The sequence below is a fragment of the Salmo trutta genome, chromosome 21 (assembly GCF_901001165.1).
Source record: "Salmo trutta chromosome 21, fSalTru1.1, whole genome shotgun sequence".
NCBI lineage: Eukaryota > Metazoa > Chordata > Actinopteri > Salmoniformes > Salmonidae > Salmo > Salmo trutta.
The window spans coordinates 15,190,069-15,207,813 of NC_042977.1; the positions used below are offsets into that span (position 1 = coordinate 15,190,069).

Sequence of the window (17,745 nt, forward strand, 5' to 3'; positions counted from 1 at the left end):
GCATAGAAGTGATTTAGTTCGTCTGGTAGGCTCGTATCACTGGGCAGATCGCGGCTGTGCTTCCCTTTTGTAGTCTGTAATAGTTTGCAAGCCCTGCCACATAAGACGAGCGTAGGAGCCGGTGTAGTATGATTCAATCTTAGCCCTTTATTGACGCTTTGCCTGTTCGATGGTTCGTCGGCGGGCATAGCAGGATTTCTTATAAGCTTTTGGGTTAGAGTCCCGCACCTTGAAAGTGGCAGCTCTACCCTTTAGCTCAGTGCGAATGTTGGCTGTAATCCATGGCTTCTGGTTGGGGTATGTACGTAGAGTCACTGTGGGGACAACGTCCTCGATGCACTTATTGATAAAGCCAGTGACTGATGTGGTGTACCCTCAATGCCATCCCGGAACATGCCCCAGTCAACAGTCCTGTAGTTTAGTATCTGCTTCACCTGACCACTTTTTTATAGACCGATTCACTGGTGCTTCCTGCTTTAATTTTTGCTTGTAAGCAGGAATCAGGAGGATAGAATTGTGGTCCACACGCTTCTCTGTGTGTGGAGTACAGGTGATCTCGAATTTTTTTTCCTCTGGTTGCACATTTAACATGTTGATAGAAATTAGGTAGAACTGATTTAAGTTTCCCTGCATTAAAGTCTCTGGGCACTAGGAGCGCCGCCTCTGGGTGAGTGGTTTCCTGTTTGCTTATTTCCTTATACAGCTGACTGAGTGCAGTCTTAGTGCCAGCATCCGTCTGTGGTGGTAAATAAACAGCCACGAAAGTATAGCTGAAAACTCTAGACAAATAGTGTGGTCTGAATTTTATCACAAGATACTCTACTTCAGGCGAGCAAAATCTAGAGACTTCCTTAGATTTCGTGCACCAGCTGTTGTTTACAAATATGCACAGACCGCCCCCCCCCCCCCCCCCCCCCCCCCTTCGTCTTACCGGAGTGTGCTGTTCTATCTTGCCGGTGCAGCATTCAGCCAGGATTCCGTGAAACATAAGATAGTACAGTTTTTGATGTCGCGTTGGTAGGATATTCGTAACTCGTCTAATTTATTGTCCAATGATTGCACGTTGGCGAGTAATATTGACAGTAACGGCAGCTTTCCCACTAGCCAACTGCAAATCCTTAAGAGGCACCCCGCTCTGTGTCCTCTGTATCCGCGTCTCTTCCTCTTGCCAATAACTGGGATGTTGGCCTTGTCGGCTGTTCGGAGAATGTCCTGTGTGTCCTGCTTGTTGAAGAAAAAATCTTTGTCTTAACCGAGGTGAGTGATCGCTGTCCTGATATCCAGAAGCTATTTTTTGCCATAAGATACAGTTGCAGAAACATTATGTACAAAATAAGTTACAAATAACGCGAAAAAAACACATAATAGCACAAATGGTTGTGGCCCGTAAAACTTCTGCCATTTCTTCCGGCGCCAGTATAGTACCAGTCAAAAGTTTGATTACTCATTCCAGGGTTTTTCTTTTCTTTTTGCTATTTTCCATGTGACTGCATCACTAATTGTTTTTATAAGAAACATTTATGTGTTGGAAATTCCAAATTGTTTGCATAGTCAACTTACACACAGCATTGACACACACACCCCACCAGACATACCACCAGGGGTCTTTTCAAAGTCCCCAGGTCCAGGAAACATAGCTCCTATAATACTCTGAGTGCATGGAACTCCTTTCCATCTTTAAAAGTGCAAGTGAATAGCAATCCTGGTTTCAAAAAACAAATAAATCAACACCTCACGGCACAAAGCCTCTCCCCCATGTGACCTACTTGTCGTGTGTATGTACTGACATGTACAGTACCAGTAAAAAGTTGACACCCCTACTCATTCAAGGGTTTTTATTTATTTACTATTTTCTATATTGTAGAATAATAGTGAAGACATCAAAACTATGAAATAACATATATGGAATCATGTAGTAACCAAAAAAGTGTTAAACAAATCAAAATATATTTTATATTTAAGATTCTTCAAAGTAGCCACACTTTGCCTTGATGACAGCTTTGCACACTCTTGGATTTCTTTCAACCAGCTTCATGAGGTAGTCACCTGGAATGCATTTCAATTAACAGGTGTGCTTTGTTAAAAGTACATTTGTGGAATTTATTTCCTTCTTATTGCGTTTGAGGCAATCAGTTGTGTTGTGACAAGGTAGGGGTGGTATACAGAAGATAGCCCTATTTGGTAAAATACCAAGTCCATATTATGGCAAGAACAGCTCAAATAAGCGAAGAGAAACGACAGTCCATCATTATTTTAAGACATGAAGTTCTGTCAATCCGGAAAATTTCACCACCACAGGAAAGGAAGACAAAGAGTTACCTCTGCTGCAGAGGATAAGTTCATTAGAGTTAACTGCACCTCAGATTGCAGCCCAATAAATGCTTCACAGAGTTCAAGTAACAGACACATCTCAACATCAACTGTTCAGAGGAGACTGCGTGAATCAGGTCTTCATGGTCAAATTGCTGCAAACAAAACCACTACTAAAGGACCAATAAGAAGAAGAGACTTGCTTGGGCCAAGAAACACAAGCAATCGACATTAGACCAGTGGAAATCTGTCCTTTGGTCTGCTGAGTCCAAATTTGAGATTTTTGGTTCCAACTGTTGTGTCTTTGTGAGACGCAGAGTAGGTGAACAGATGATCTCTGCCTGTGTGGTTCCCACCGTGAAGCATGGAGGAGGAGGTGTGGGGGTGCTTTGCTGGTGACACTGTCTGTAATTTTATTTTATTTTATTCAAGGCACACTTAACTAGCATGGCTACCACAGCATTCTGCAGCGATACACCATCCCAGTGGGACTATCATTTGTTTTTCAACAGGACAATGACCCAACACACCTCCAGGCTGTGTAAGGGCTATTTGACCAAGGAGAGTAATGGAATTTCATCAGATGACCTGGCCTCCACAATCCCCCGACCTCAGCCAAATTGAGATGGTTTGGGATAAGTCGGACCGCAGAGTAAAGGAAAAGCAGCCAACAAGTGCTCAGCATATGTGAGAACTCCTTCAAGACTGTTGGAAAAGCATTCCAGGTGAAGCTGGTTGAGAGAATGAGTGTGCAAAGCTGTCAAAGCTGTCATGAAGGTGTCATCAAGTGTGGCTATTTAACACTTTTGGTTACTAGATGATTCCATATGTTTTATTTCATAGTTTATGTCTTCACTATTCTACAATGTAGAAAATAGTAAAGAAAAACCCTTGAATGAGTAGGTGTTCTAAAACTTTTGAGAGAGAGAGGTGTTTCTGCGCACGAGCTTAGCTAGCCAACGTCGCTATGACATCGTCGACAAGTGTAATAGGGGATTTCTATTATCGAAGCAGTTTCTGCCTATCTTCGTACTGACTGTTTTTGCTAATATCTCTGCATGGGGTAAGGGAAGTTGCCATGGCAAATGTAATCTAACGTCACTTCCGTTCGTTTTAAAAACCTCAAACAGTGTTTGCCGTCGTCCTGACTGAGGTAAATAAACTGAATGGAGAAAATTCCCGTTTCTCTCAGCCATCACCTCACCACCCAAGAAGTGAGTTCAACAACCTAGCTAGCTATAGAAACATTTCTCACCCAGGAGCTCGAGACAATGGCTGAGTCTATGCGCTCGAGCGTGCCGAACGGCGGAGCCGCATCGAGTCGACATGAGAAAAGTTTGGGGCTCCTCACAATCAAGTTCGTGACTTTACTCCAAGAGGCGAAGGACGGCGTACTTGACCTGAAAGTGGTCAGTTGTCGAAGCTTGCTTCTCATATTTGTCACTATTTATGCAATGTTATGTCGGTGTTTTCCCCATCATCCAGCCAGAGAAATTGGTGTGAAATTGAACAAAGCAAGGTCTTGATTCACCAGTCATTCTTCTGACCAAATCTCAGATTGTCAATGTGTTATAACGTCTCAAGGTCATTTCACAGTGAAGAAAGTTTTTACATTTTTGTTTTCAACCAAGTTTGGAAATGAACTAGCCAGAAAAGCTTGCTTGCTTGCTAGCTAGCTAGTTAGGTGCTGGCACACTTTCATTCTGCCAGTTTTCAGTTCTGTCAAAAGACTTACTTTATATCTCCCCACTAAAAGGCAGATACCGAGCAAGGCAGCTAGCTTGTTGGCTCCATAGCTAGCTACCTGTTGTCATTGGTCCATAGCTATGAAATAATGTTTTCTGGACATGTATGTTATGCAACAAGTTACTTAAACTGTTAATGCGACCAAGACGATCACAACTGGGACACCCGGCCACCCCCACTAACCCCACCCCCATCAGTGTCTGGTTCCTGACAAGGTTTCCTTCCTTTTACAGTGATTGTAATGCTTGATTGATTGATTAATGCAGAGTAGACTAGGACCACCTAACTTACTACCCACCTGGACAGCCTGGCTGTTTGAACTGGCTGTTTTCAACTCCTTCACTGATAAGGAGTTTGGACGTTTCCCTCTCTACTTGCCCGCCACAGCAGGCTGTTTACTCTGCAGGCAGGCAGGCAGGTTCCCTCCCTCTCCTTCCATTGTATGAAGTCTACTTAGTCTTCATGTGCCAAGTTTTGGTTGGTTTGTGCCAATTCTGAGCCTGGGGGGTAGGCGTATATACACAGTACTCAGTAGTTTAATTCTACACAATAGAAAGCAGCTTCATCATTTCCACGTGTTTGCATGGGTTTTCATCCCCAATGTATTGTGACTGTACAGTTTTCCTCAAGATTAGTTTTCTCAGTAATGGTCTCTTCAGATGTCTGTCAGTATTATCTAGTTTTTAAACACATCTGTTGTGTCCATTGACAGGCTGCAGACAGCTTGGCCGTGAGACAGAAGAGGAGGATCTATGACATCACCAACGTGCTGGAGGGAGTGGGCCTCATCGAGAAGAAAACCAAGAACATAATTCAGTGGAGGTGAGTTGGGCGGCTGCCTGTTGTCTGCAGGGTCAGGGTGAGTGAAGTCAGTCACTCTGGATGGTGTTAATTTCCATGCAACACGTAAGGGAAAGGAATGCAAAAAATCACTGCACATCCAAAATGCCCTACACACACATTCTCCCATTCAAACCCCTTCTCTCATCCTGTCCCAGAGGGGAGAACCTGGGCTGCCAGACAGCGGAGGTGCTGGAGCAGGTGGAGGTGCTGACAGCTCAGCTGTGTGAACTGGAGGAGCAGGAGAAGGAGCTTGACAGCCAGAAGGCCTGGCTGGAGCAGAGCATCAAACACATGAACGACGACCCCATCGCCAGCAGATATCCTTCAACATGAACTCCCTTGCGCTGTGGGGGTGATGGGGCACTGCCCCATTAGGTTGCGTGTGTTACTGACCGTAAGTCACTCGAGAAACTCGTGTTGCTCGAAGTTTTAGCATGAATCATGCATTTATTGGTGGGACATTTGTGAGAATTTGAGAAGAAGGATTCGGTCTTAAAAGTCTGGGCTGAATTTTGGATTAGACAGGGTGAAATATGAGATGGGTTTTGTCTGTTTCTCTTATACCTGTGTTCTACCTCATCTATGCTGACAGTGATTATGTCCCTGAAAGGCCCCCCTACTTTTAACGATGAACTCAAAGGAGGAAATCCCTTAAATGTAAGGATGGGATTACATACATGAGTGTAATTAGCATGTCAGATCAGTTTTAAGCTCTTTGTTGTTTAATGCTCTTGGTCTAGTTTTTCCAGTTTACACTGATTATCACGTCAGTCTTTCCTGCTCCACTTCAGTCTCTCTCCCCATTTCTTTCCTTAACACCCCCTACGTATATGTATGTGACCCACGAGGACATCTGTGATGCGTTCAGTGGGGACACTCTCCTGGCGGTGGTCGCTCCCTCAGGAACACAACTGGAGGTACCGGTGCCTGAAACGGTATGTCATGTGGTGTGCTAGGGTGGATATTGGAACAAAGTCAAGCGCTTTATACGTATTTCACACTACTGAGCTAAGTTGAACCAAGCTAAGCCATACTGGGCTGGACTGTTTACGCATTCACCATAGTTGGTTGAACTGTACTGGAAAGGATGATGTGGAAAGAAACTATCCGAACCAGAGAAGTTTGTTTTGGGTCGACACCATTTTATGAAAAGGCTATTTGGTGTACAAACTGTCCCCATGGTCTCCTAGGGTCAGAGAGGCCAGAAGAGGTACCAGGTGAATCTAAGGAGCACGTCAGCTCCGATCCAGGTGATGCTCATCAACAAAGAGTCTGGTTCCTCCAGACCTGTTGTGTTCTCTGTGCCTCCCCCAGAGGACCTGTCTTCCATGCCTACCCCACCAACCACCCCTGCGGACCTGCAGAGGTTCCCCCTGCCCTCTGACTCAGCCCATTTCCCCAGCCCTGTGACACACCACATCTCTGAACACAAGATGGCGCCAATGCGGAGGCACGATGAGGATCTTACACCCTCCTCCACCCCACCAGACATACACATGGGTAAGGAGGACTACTAGGCCATTCATTCAGGGCTCACATCATTTGTGAAGATATTCTACAAATTACTGGTGGTGTTATTTTAGATTCCCTTCTGATTGCTACAGGCTAAGGATTTTAGTGACTTATGACAATAACAATCTTTAAAAAAAAAAATCTGAAATCAACAACTGTATAGATGAGGGAGTAAGAGCAATGGGAAGTATTTGCAGCATCAAATCCCATCATGCTCCAGACTAATGCCATGCTACTGTTTTGTCCCTCTTCCCCTCCTGTAGAATGCCACCCCCTGGCGACTACTGGTCTAGCGATGCAGCAGTTGGTTGGCACGCCAACAGGTGTCCAGCAGCAAGGGGTTCTGGTAGGACACTTGGGCCAGGAGCTCCAGTCCATGCTGGACGTGGGCAGCCTTCTGAAATTAACCAACACAGGAGACCACATGAAGGAAGAGAGAGAGGGTGAGTGAGTGAGGGGGGGTGAAAGGGGGAAGTGCGCAGCCTGCTGAAACTAACCAACACAGGACACTAGCTGAAGGAGGAGAGAGAAATGTGAGGGAGGGGAGGGGAGGTCTCTCCCTCAGGAGAGCAGCTGAGGGAGGTCTGGAACTGGGAGGGTGGCCAACTGGTTTGGATGGGGGCTTATATTAACATGGCTTTACTCCCTGTGGTGTACTTACAGATAAATGTTTTCTGTGTTCTTTAGGTGTTGCTGACCTAATAGATGAGCTGATGTCTTCTGATGGTAAGCATTAGGGCTGAGTGTCTAAAGATCCTATCTGGCTGCTCTCAATATTCTCTCCAAAGACCATCAAGATATACAAGTTTAACAGTGTGAGATTTGAGTTTTCTCCTCTCTCTATTTTGTGTTAGTGTTCCCTCTGCTGCGACTGTCTCCCAATGCAGGGGTGGACTACAACTTCAACCTGGATGACAATGAGGGAGTCTGTGATCTGTTTGACGTCCAGATCCTCAATTACTGAGGGACGAGAGGGCGTCATGTTCGTACAAACAGCGGGGTGTTTCTTTACTTTTCCCTAGCGTAGCAGAGGTTCTTCTGTCATGTTTAAATTTCCTAATTTAAGCCTACATTGAGTTATTAGTGCACTGCCTATTCTGAAGCCAATGGTTGTACTCCTAATAATATCCCTTTGGCATCAACCCTAAACACTGACATTTTCTGAGCCCCTAGATATCAGCGACCTATAATGACCTCTTATTCCCAGCCGTCAGTTATCTCTGGCTATGGCTCTACCAGCCATTACTATCTGTCCAAATGTGAATTAAGAAGAATGTAGCAGCTGAACCTATCTGCCAGAGGATGATGAGGATTTGATCCGCTGTATGACAGTAATTGGTCGCCCTTTGTTTATACCAGGAGTCGCCGTGCTCAAATGGGAGTCCTGAGGGAAGTTTCTCATTCATGTGTGAGGGGAATACATCGAGAGTCCAGACAATAATACAGCCATACTTGAGTCAGGTGACAGAAAACCCTGCTACATTCTAGAGTTAGATTACAGTTAGCAAAGTGCCTGAGTGGATGCAGCCATGATGTGGGGTTGTTGTTGGCTATCCAATGCACTTATTTAGATGCATCTCTGCATCGTCTTTGTTTAGACGACCAAAGTATTTTCCACAACTGAATCCCATTGCGTTGACGCCAGGGTTTTTCTTTTTCTGTAGATCCTTTTGATATTTAACACCTCATAGTCATGTGATTGTGTTCATTGCTGACATGGACACAGTTATTGACGTTTCCGGTCGTGGAGATGCTTGTTGATCCAGTGTGATTGTATGTAGACCCGGATGTATGTAATTACGTCAGGTAGTATTGATTCTCACTGACTCGATGTCTTCCTCATCTCCACCATGCAATGTGAAGCGTCTTTCTGAACTCGATCCTACTCAGTCTTATTTAACTGAAGGCCTAACTGTATGGATGTTACTGTTTTGCTTTGTAAATTAATGTGACTGCTAATATTTTAGGCTTAAGTATGTTATTTCCCTTAACTAGTTATATTTGAATAGATGTATAGAGGTTTTTTTAAACTTCAATGAAAGAAAATGATTCTTGGTTGTAGTTATTTTTTGCAGGACTTGAAGCTGTTCAACTGCCTTATGATAATTTGACCTGCCGTATGACAATTGGTCTGAATTTTTATAGACCAGAATGGTGCCTTGTGTGAAGTGCTTTTGTATATTTCTAGTTTCTTGTCCTAATCAAAGGAATATTGTTTTGTGTTTTTGTTATATTTTGTATATTTGCACATTTTGTTGGACCAAAGTTTTATATTAAACACATTCAATTGCTGTGGGCTCATGGTCATGTACTGTTGAAATGAGTTCCTATGCAGTAGGTTGGATATTTGATTACCTGTCAATAATAGGAATGTTACCCTAGCATAAACATTTTACTGATGGTAATAATAAACACCATCTTAAGTATACATTTTGAGTAAATAAGTTACGGTATCTGGTCCGTAGACTAGTATGACATTCAGCTGTCCTTGCTTACTATACGCTTTCTGAGTAAGAATGGTGTTTATTTATTGACATTGTACAGAAAAAAAGTGTCAAATGTAAAAACAAGACATTTCAACAACAAGCTCAGATGGCAACAGATTGCAACCAAAACATCAAGACTTTGATAGTTTTTTAAAATTTTTATTCAAAGTGATCTTAGAGCGGGTTAAGGATCATGAACAGTCAAAAGCATGTTTTTCACGGAATTGGATATTTGGATGAAACCAGATCGAAGTATGAACATTTGATTAGGGTGTCAGCAAATACAATTAAACGTTTAGTTACTGGCTAGCTAGGTCTTCAGCCTGCATGGAATAAAAGAGGTGGTGGAGTCTTTCAGAACTCTGACACAGTTGTCATGTCAACACATCTGTCAGTGCTGCTGTGAACATCACAAGAGACATGCCGAATGGCAGATGTAAAAGATTTGACGTTATTGATGCAATTTCATTGTTTGAGTTGCTTTGTGTATCACCAAATTAGCTTGAGATGATTTTACTGCAACACTGCTCACTGCATCCACGTTTCTTGACATAGGAATTTCAGTAAGATCCCTGCCCACTCAGCCTGTCTTTTCAACTCAACATTTCTGGTAGAAAGAGTACTTTTTCTGAAATTTGGAGCGTTTCTATGCCAAGTATAGGTGATATTTTACATGTGAATCAGAATAACTGCTCGGGACCATTAACAACTAACAAGTTTTTAAAAACCGGTCTCAATCTTGCTGCTCACTCGTAAGGGGGTGAATTTCTGAGGTGGTAGCAGACAAAGAGTTGAATAATAAATGTACCGAACAGATTTCTTGAATTCTTTAGGGTGGGAAGAGTGGGGATGTTACTCAACATTTTGTCCACAACAGATGGTTTTGGCTAACAGCGTCGATGTAAAAATGTGTGTAATAAACAGCAGATGTCTCAGGTTTTTTGAAAGGCTAACTGGTCTTTAGCAGGTGAAATAATATTTAGATTTTTCCTACTACACTCTTAAGGCAAATGAAACATGTTGCAAACGGAATATTACGAACAATGTCTCTGGGTCGTTGGATGATGCTGGTATTTAGTGTCTTTAGTTTTGAGACTGAGGGATTGACATTGTTCCCAGGGCTGACATATTTAGAGATTCCTCTGATCCCTAGAATAGTACTTTAGAAAATAACACCCCAATAGAGTACTTCTGTTCTGGCACCGGTGTGTCAAACTAAGTAACATAATACAATCCCCATCAAAATCTGTCAGTTGAAGCTAGCGATATGTTTTTTTGCGTGGGCTGCGTCTCAGTTCATTTCATCCGCCTATGTCGCAGTTCTGCATCTGCAGTAGAAAGTGAGAGAGCTAACAGTGCTATTTGTCAGACCAAGAGACATCCCGGAAATTGGTCTTCTCACAAATACGTCTTCAGTGTCTGAACAGTTTGGCCTAAAAACTAATATGACCACTCAATAGAAAGGGGAGACAGACCCTCACAAACACGTTTTGCTCTACTTCCCCCACCGGACTCGTCTAAAGGTAACCCATACAAATGAATGGAAGTATGGAGGTAGTTTTGTGCCCCCCAAAATAATATATATATATTTCCTGATCTTTCGGACAGACACATCAAAACCTTATTCCTTATGATACATTTTTTTACTTGTCTTTTTTTTGCCATTTATGAATGTGTTATTCAATGCGTTTCTATGGGCCATAGTAGTAAAGGCCAAATTGAAAATCTTTTTGGGGGGATACCTAAAGGGGTCCTAAAATGCTAAATCAAATATCTAAATCATCCATGGTATGACGTTCTTAAAACAATTCCATATGTTAGCTGAGAACAATTTTTTTTTACCCATATTTAACCCCATTTTTGGCACTAAACTAGTTCCATATACAGTGCCTTCGGAAAGTATTCAGACCCCTTGACATTTTGTTACTTTACAGCCTTATTCTAAAATGGATTACTGTTTTTCCTCATCAATCTACACACAATACCCCATAGTGACGAAGCTGTTTCAACAAAGTACTGAGTGAAAGGGTCTGAATACTTACGTAAATGTTTTTGCTCTGTCATTATGGGGATATTGTGTGTAGATTGATGAGGGGAAAAAAACAATTTAATATATTTTAGAACAAGGCTGTAACCTGACAAAATCTGGAAAAAGTCAAGGGATCTGAATAACACATTACTAAGTACCACTCTCCATATTTTCAAGCATAGTGGTGGCTGCCTCATGTTATGGGTATGCTTGTGAACATTAAGGACTGGGGGGTATCAGGATAAAAAATAAACACAATGGAGCTAAGCACAGGCAAAATCCTAGAGGAAAACCTCGTTCAGTCTGCTTTCCACCAGACACTAGGAGATTAATTCAACTTTCAGCAGGACAATAACCTAAATCACAAGGCCAAATCTACACTGGAGTTGCTTACCAAGAAGACCGTGAATGTTCCTGAGTGGCTGAGTTACAGTTTTGATTTAAATCTACTTTGAAAATATATGGCAGACCTGAAAATAGTTGTCTGTCAATGATCAACAACAAATTTGACAGACCTTGAAGAATTTTGAAAAGAATAATGAGCAAATGTTGCACAATCCAGGTGTGCAAAGCTCTTAGAGACTTTTAGAGACCCAGAAAAACTCACAGCTGAAATCACTTCTACAAGGTATTGACTCAGGGGTGTGAATACTTACGTAAATGTTATATTTCTGTAGCAGGTTAGGTGAAATGGGTTACGTTTAGAATAACGGTAGGGGAAGGGTTAGCTAAGATGTTACAGTTGTCACTGACACGACTCAAAAACATGCAACCTTTTGGATTGCTAGACGGTTGCAGATTACACCTGACCAACCTCCCTAGTTTTGTTTCTGTCCAAAGTAACTAGACCATTTGTAGGTATCACGTCCTGGAGGTGGTCAAAAATACATATAATATGTTTTGTATGGCTCTGAGGTCAGGCTGACCCACCCCACATACGCAAATGTTATTTTAGAGAGTGCAGAAGATTGATCTGTTTTGGTAAACCGTGGCTGACATTTTGAGGAATGAGTTAATGAGATTGAAATTAGTGGCACCACCCATCCCAGAGGACTGCTATTGGCACGAGTAGCTTGCTTACATTTGATATGTTTCTCCCCCAAAAAATAAACATACATCTTCAAATAGCCATTTTCTTATCTCATACGATTACAATGTACCCTGGCCCCACTGACAAGTGTGAACTCCCCGACATGCTTGGCCAATCGAGAGGGTGTGGGTGCGTTCTGTGCAACACAAAGTCATCATCCCCTATAACGTCACTTTAATTAACGTCTGGAACTTGTCGTTGTTTTGATAGAAAAAGACAGGAATGTAAACACTTCGCTACCCCTAAGGTCATTGTCAACCACATGTCTGAGGACAAGGGCTGGTGTCGAAACAAAAATGTGGTTTCAAGATGCAGGGTAGAGCATGAATCTACTAGTTTTTTTTAATGCTAGATCCTTTCTGATAACTGGAATGCTTCTCCTTAGCCTAATCCCATCTGTTTGTGCTGTTTTGTCACTTCCTCTTGACAATGACCATAGGAGCTGCCACGACAGCACATTTACAAACAGATCTGGGACCAGGCTAGCCCTTACCCTTCCCCTGGTTGGGCTCAATAATTCCATAGCATCAGATATATAGTATTAATGATACTAAAGCATCTGGTTATACAGCACTGATAGCTTCTTAATACACTGAAGCAAGACTATGAATCAGATCTTTTAGCCAAGTTATTGCTTCCAGTCCCACTGTGTTAAGAGTAAGTAGGCCTCCGCTGAGTTTGTAGATTGGACAGACTTCAAGAACGTGGTGCAGGGTTTGCGCCACCCCACAGGCATATAGTGGGCTTTCTTTCATGCCCCATTGGTGGAGGTTGGCGAGGCATGGGCCTTGGCCAGTCCTGAACCTATTGAGGGTGAATCCCTCCTTCCTGGGGAGGTTGAAACCAGGGGGCTGTTGCGTGGGGGTGGCGATGAGGTGATTATTTGTCAGGTCCAGTAACTCCCATTGTGTCCAGGTCAGATTTCTGTTGAAGTCATCATTGGGTGGATCTTTCCAGACTGGCTTTCTTGAGGGGAGGCGTGTATTTGGTGGGTTGAGGAGGTCCTCATGCTATAGAAGTGCTAGAATCTCATGTGATACAAAGGTGTTAGCCAAAGAGATCATCTCTCTCTCTTCTCTCTTTCTCTCCCTCTCTCTCTCTCTCTCTCTCCCTCTTCTCTCTCATATGGAGAAGGTGCTGGTTTCCTGAGAGGCAGTGTTGTGAGAATTGAAGGACATCTCCATTCCTTCGTCCTCTCTCTGCTCCCCCCTTCTCCTCTTCGTCCTTTCTCCAAATGCCTTGGCTGCTTTCAGCACATATTGTCTGAAGGAAGACCCTAGGAAGACATAGAGTAGTGGGTTGAGACAGCAGTGGGTCAGAGCCAGGCTCTCAGTGACCTGCGCCGCCCGGTCCAGGGCCTTACTCACACCACAGTGGGTCACCAGTGTGTAGACCGAGTCCATCGCCCGACACATCTTCACCGCGTTATAGGGCAACTGGGTGACCACGAACAACCCCACCACGACCAGCAACACCCGGATAGCTCTCCGCCTCCTGCCTCTGCTCTCCTCGGGCAGCCGCCTCAGCACACGCCCCACGCCGGCGTAGCACCACATCATAACCAGGAGAGGAACCAGGAACCCCAGTAAGACCTCAACCACCTCCAGGCAGGCCTTGACCTCCCGGGCCAGACTGGGCGGGTAGACGGTCATGCAGACCCTCCTCCCGGGGGTCTCCCTTACTCTGGAGAACAGAAGATCGGGAAGACCCAGGAGGAAAGCTACAGCCCACACCCCTAGGCAGACCTTCCCACAGTGCGCCCGGGTGAAGACCCTGCCCAGCCTTCCCTGGTTCCTGCCCTCCGCTCTAACAGATGCTAGGTAGCGGTCCATGCTAACACAGGCTAGCAGCAGCATGCAGCAGGTGAAGTTGATGGCGTAGCAGGCCGAGACCAGCTTACAGAGAGGCACGCCCAGCTCCCAGCCCAGCGCCGCGTCTGCAGCCCAGAAGGGCAGGGTGAGGAGGAGGAGGAGGTCGGCTACGGCCAAGTGGGCTAGGAAGGCTTCCGTCATGGTTCTTCTCAGACGTGTGTGGTAGGCGTACACAGCTAGCACCAAGGAGTTACCGGCTAGCCCTATCACCACACAGGCTGCGTACACCACAGGGAGGAAGAGGCCAGCGAAGGAGCGCACGTCAGCCTTCTCACACACGGTGTGGTAGTCCTCGTAGCTGTAGTTCAGGGTGAGGTTGTGGTAATCATAGTCATCCTCTTCGGTCAGATCCATACTGGAGGAATATCTGTATCTGTAGGACAAAGCAGGAAGATTACGATGGAGCACTGGAAGTCAGTAGTACAAAGGGTCTTTAATGGAATTCACCATGTTCAACCCAGTCTGTGCAGCAAATTCAAATCAAATCAAACTACATTGAACAAAAATATAAACGCAACATGCAACAATTTCAAAGATTTTACTGAGATACAGTTCATTTAAGGAAATCAGTCATTGAAATAAATGCATTATGCCCTAATCTATGGATTTCACATTACTGGGAGTACAGATATGCATCTGTTGGTCACAGATACCTTTTAAAAGAAGTAGGGAGGTGGATCAGAAAACCAGTCAGTATCTGGTGTGACCACCATTTGCCTCATGCAGCGCAACACATCTCATTTTCATAGAGTTGATCAGCCTGATTTTGGCCTGTGGAATGTTGTCCCACTCCTCTTCAATGGCTGTGCGAAGTTGCTGGATATTGGCGGGAACTGGAACGCGCTGTCGTACACGTCGATCCAGAGCATCCCAAACATGCTAAATAGGTGACATGTCTGGTGAGAATAAAGGCCATGGAGGAAGTGGGACATTTCCAGCTTCCAGCAACTGTGTACAGATCCTTTCAACATGGGGCCGTGCATTATCTTGCTGATATATGAGGTGATGGCGGCGGACGAATGGCACGACAAGGGGCCTCAGGATCTCGTCCACGGTATCTCTGTGCATTCAAATTTCCATCGATAAAATGCAATTCTGTTTGTTGTCCGTAGTTTATACCTGCCCATACCATAACCCCACCTCCACCATGGAGCACTCTGTTCACAACGTTGACATCAGCATACCTCTCGACCACACAGCACCATCTTCCCGGAATTTAATTTTTTTAACTAGGCAAGTCAGTTAAGAACAAATTCTTATTTACAATGACGGCCTACCCCAGCCAAACCCTAACCCGGACGATGCTGGGCCAATTTGCGCCGCCCTATGGGATTCCAAATCACGGCCTGTTGTGATACAGCCTGGAATCAAACCAGGGTCTGTAGTGATGCCTCTAGCACTGAGATGCAGTGCCTTAGACCGCTGCACCACTCGGGAGCCCAATTTACAGTTGAAACCAAGATTCATCAGTGAAGAGCACACTTCTCCAGTGTGCCAGTGGCCATCAAAGGTGAGTATTTGCCCACTGAAATTGGTTATGACACCAAACTGCAGTAAGGTCAAGACCCTGGTGAGGATGACGAGCATGCAGATGAGCTTCTGACAGTTTGTGCAGAAATTATTTGGTTGTGCAAACCCATAGTTTCATCAGCTCTCCGGGTGACTGGTCTCAGATGATTCTGCAGGTGAAGAAGCCGAATATGGAGGTCCTGAGGCCGGTTGGATGTACAGCCAAATGTTCTAAAACGACATTCGAGGCCGTAGAGAAATGAACATTTAGTTATCTGGCAACATCTCTGGTGCACATTCCTGCAGTCAGCATGCCAAGTGCACACTCCCTCAAAACTTGCGACATCTGTGGCATTGTGTTTTGTGACAAAACTGCAGATTTTAGAGTGGCCTTTTATTGTCCCCAGCACAAGGTGCACCTGTGTAATGACCATGCTGTTTAATCAACTTCTTGATATGCTACACCTTTCAGGTGGATGGATTAATTTGGCAAAGGAGAAATGCTCACTAACAGGGATGTAAAAAAATGTTTGCACAACATTTTAGAGAAATAAGATCTTTGAACATATAGAACATTTCTGGGATCTTTTATTTCAGATCATGACACATAGGAACAATGCTTGTTGTGTTTATATTTTTGTTCAGTATACATTGAAAGGGAAAGGAAAAAGAAAGGAATGTTAACACCTCTATTTCCCTGAGTCATTATGTGTGGGGACAACGGTTTGTCACACCCAAGGGTGGGTGTCGAAACAAAATGTGGTTTTGAGATGCAGAGTAGAGCATGAATCTACTAGTCTTTTCATGTGAGATCCTTTCTGATAACTGGGATGCTTCACCTAGTTAGCTGGTCTCAATAGTGCACTTATTTCTTTTAAATGCACCTTTCATTGAAAGTGCATTAACATTTTAACATCTCAATGGATTTTACAGTAAAACAGATATAGTAAAATAAAATGCAAGGCATAAAAAGCAAGAATTACAACAGGCAGAGTGATTATATGGAGACCAGAGGCAAAGTTTGGGCCACAGTCACTTCACTATCACCTTGCTTTTTCCTCTGCTTGCTTTGAACCCTGTGTGATCTCTATGGGATCTCACTCTGACCCAGTCCAGTGCACAGTCAGAGGAACACTCACTCACTCACTCACACACACACACACACACACACACACACACACACACACACACACACACACACACACACACACACCACGGGTCCAGGTGGAGACGCTATCAAAATGACATTTGCTCAATCCATCCCAGCTCTTTCCATTGCGTCTTTTACCTCATGAGGTTGCAAAATCATTGGGGGCTATAAAATGTGTGAATGGAATCTAACTTCTTACTCATACAGGAAGAAAGGTGGGGTTAAACTCCTGTGTCTCATGGCTATCTAAGTGTATTAGCAGCATAAGTACCATAGAGGAGTTAAAAGAACCACAAATGAAATATAATGTTATAGGTAACAGGTGTATCATCCAGTAGGGTATGTGTGTGTGTTATGCCCATCCCAGACATCTCACCAGTGATGGACCAATAATAACAGACACTAAACATAGAGTTTCTCACCAAAACGCTATATATACATTTTCAGTACAAATATACAGGATACAAACATTCCATTCCAGCTGAAACAATGGGTACATAGCGTTTTGTACAAAATCAATGAATAAAAAAATCTGAGAACGGTCATATTTTACACACATGAAGGTACCTATAAGTAATTTCTGATGAACACATACAAATTGGTGGATATAGCATTTCGGAAATAAAATAAATAAATCAAGCTGAAACATTCACCTGGATTTACTCTACACATTTGGGGAAAGTATATGACATACATAGGGTGTCTTTGTTTCTTTATACTGTATACCTGTCTCTCCACATCCAATCATATCTTCAGCCAATCTATAGTCAAATGCTTTTGCTCGCTAAGGAACACATCAACCACTAACCAGCTTCACAATGTCACTACCAGGAATACTTTATCCACAAATAAGTAAGCCTTACCGCCTCTGCTTGTCTCCTCTACTGCAGTGAGCTGTAGCTACTGGTCCGTATCCTCCTCTGTGTTTTGGGAACTCTGACTCATAGCACATCACAAGGAGGGTGTTATTTTTTTAGATTGAGGGAGGGAGGGAGAGAGAGAGAGAGAATGACAGAATGAGAATGAGAGGGGAGGGAGAGAGAGCAAGAGAAACACACCTAATTTGCTCAATCATAACAGAGTACAGCATTCTTACTAATATAACTGGGTTTAGAAACCATATGGGGCTTACAGGCTTGTAATTAGTGTTACCAAAACAAAAGTACCGGTAAGCAAAGTCCTAGCTTTACTTTTTGCTG

At 43.8% G+C, this 17,745-nt stretch overlaps 2 protein-coding genes across 4 annotated transcripts; one reads left to right on the forward strand and one right to left on the reverse strand.

The window, feature by feature from the left end:
- Window positions 1–3,342: 3,342 nt before the first annotated feature.
- e2f5 (E2F transcription factor 5) lies at window positions 3,343–8,702 on the forward strand. Of its 3 annotated transcripts, none has more exons than XM_029704457.1 (8): window positions 3,343–3,524; window positions 4,769–4,878; window positions 5,055–5,216; window positions 5,726–5,834; window positions 6,090–6,399; window positions 6,675–6,854; window positions 7,099–7,137; window positions 7,266–8,702. In XM_029704457.1, exons 1-8 carry the CDS (start codon window positions 3,477–3,479, stop codon window positions 7,373–7,375), a joined length of 1,068 nt encoding a protein of 355 aa, XP_029560317.1. In that variant the 5' UTR covers window positions 3,343–3,476; the 3' UTR covers window positions 7,376–8,702. The 3 variants fall into 3 exon arrangements, with proteins under 3 accessions (XP_029560317.1, XP_029560316.1, XP_029560315.1); XM_029704456.1 differs by having other exon boundaries at window positions 3,344–3,719; window positions 7,299–8,702; XM_029704455.1 differs by having other exon boundaries at window positions 3,345–3,719.
- Window positions 8,703–12,173: 3,471 nt separating this feature from the next.
- On the reverse strand, window positions 12,174–17,513 carry ackr4a (atypical chemokine receptor 4a). The gene is made up of 2 exons (XM_029704454.1): window positions 17,410–17,513; window positions 12,174–14,260 (listed from the first exon to the last, which is right to left on the reverse strand). The coding sequence occupies exons 1-2, from the start codon at window positions 17,496–17,498 to the stop codon at window positions 13,138–13,140; spliced, it is 1,212 nt and encodes a 403-aa protein (XP_029560314.1). The 5' UTR covers window positions 17,499–17,513; the 3' UTR covers window positions 12,174–13,137.
- Between the last annotated feature and the right edge of the window lie 232 nt (window positions 17,514–17,745).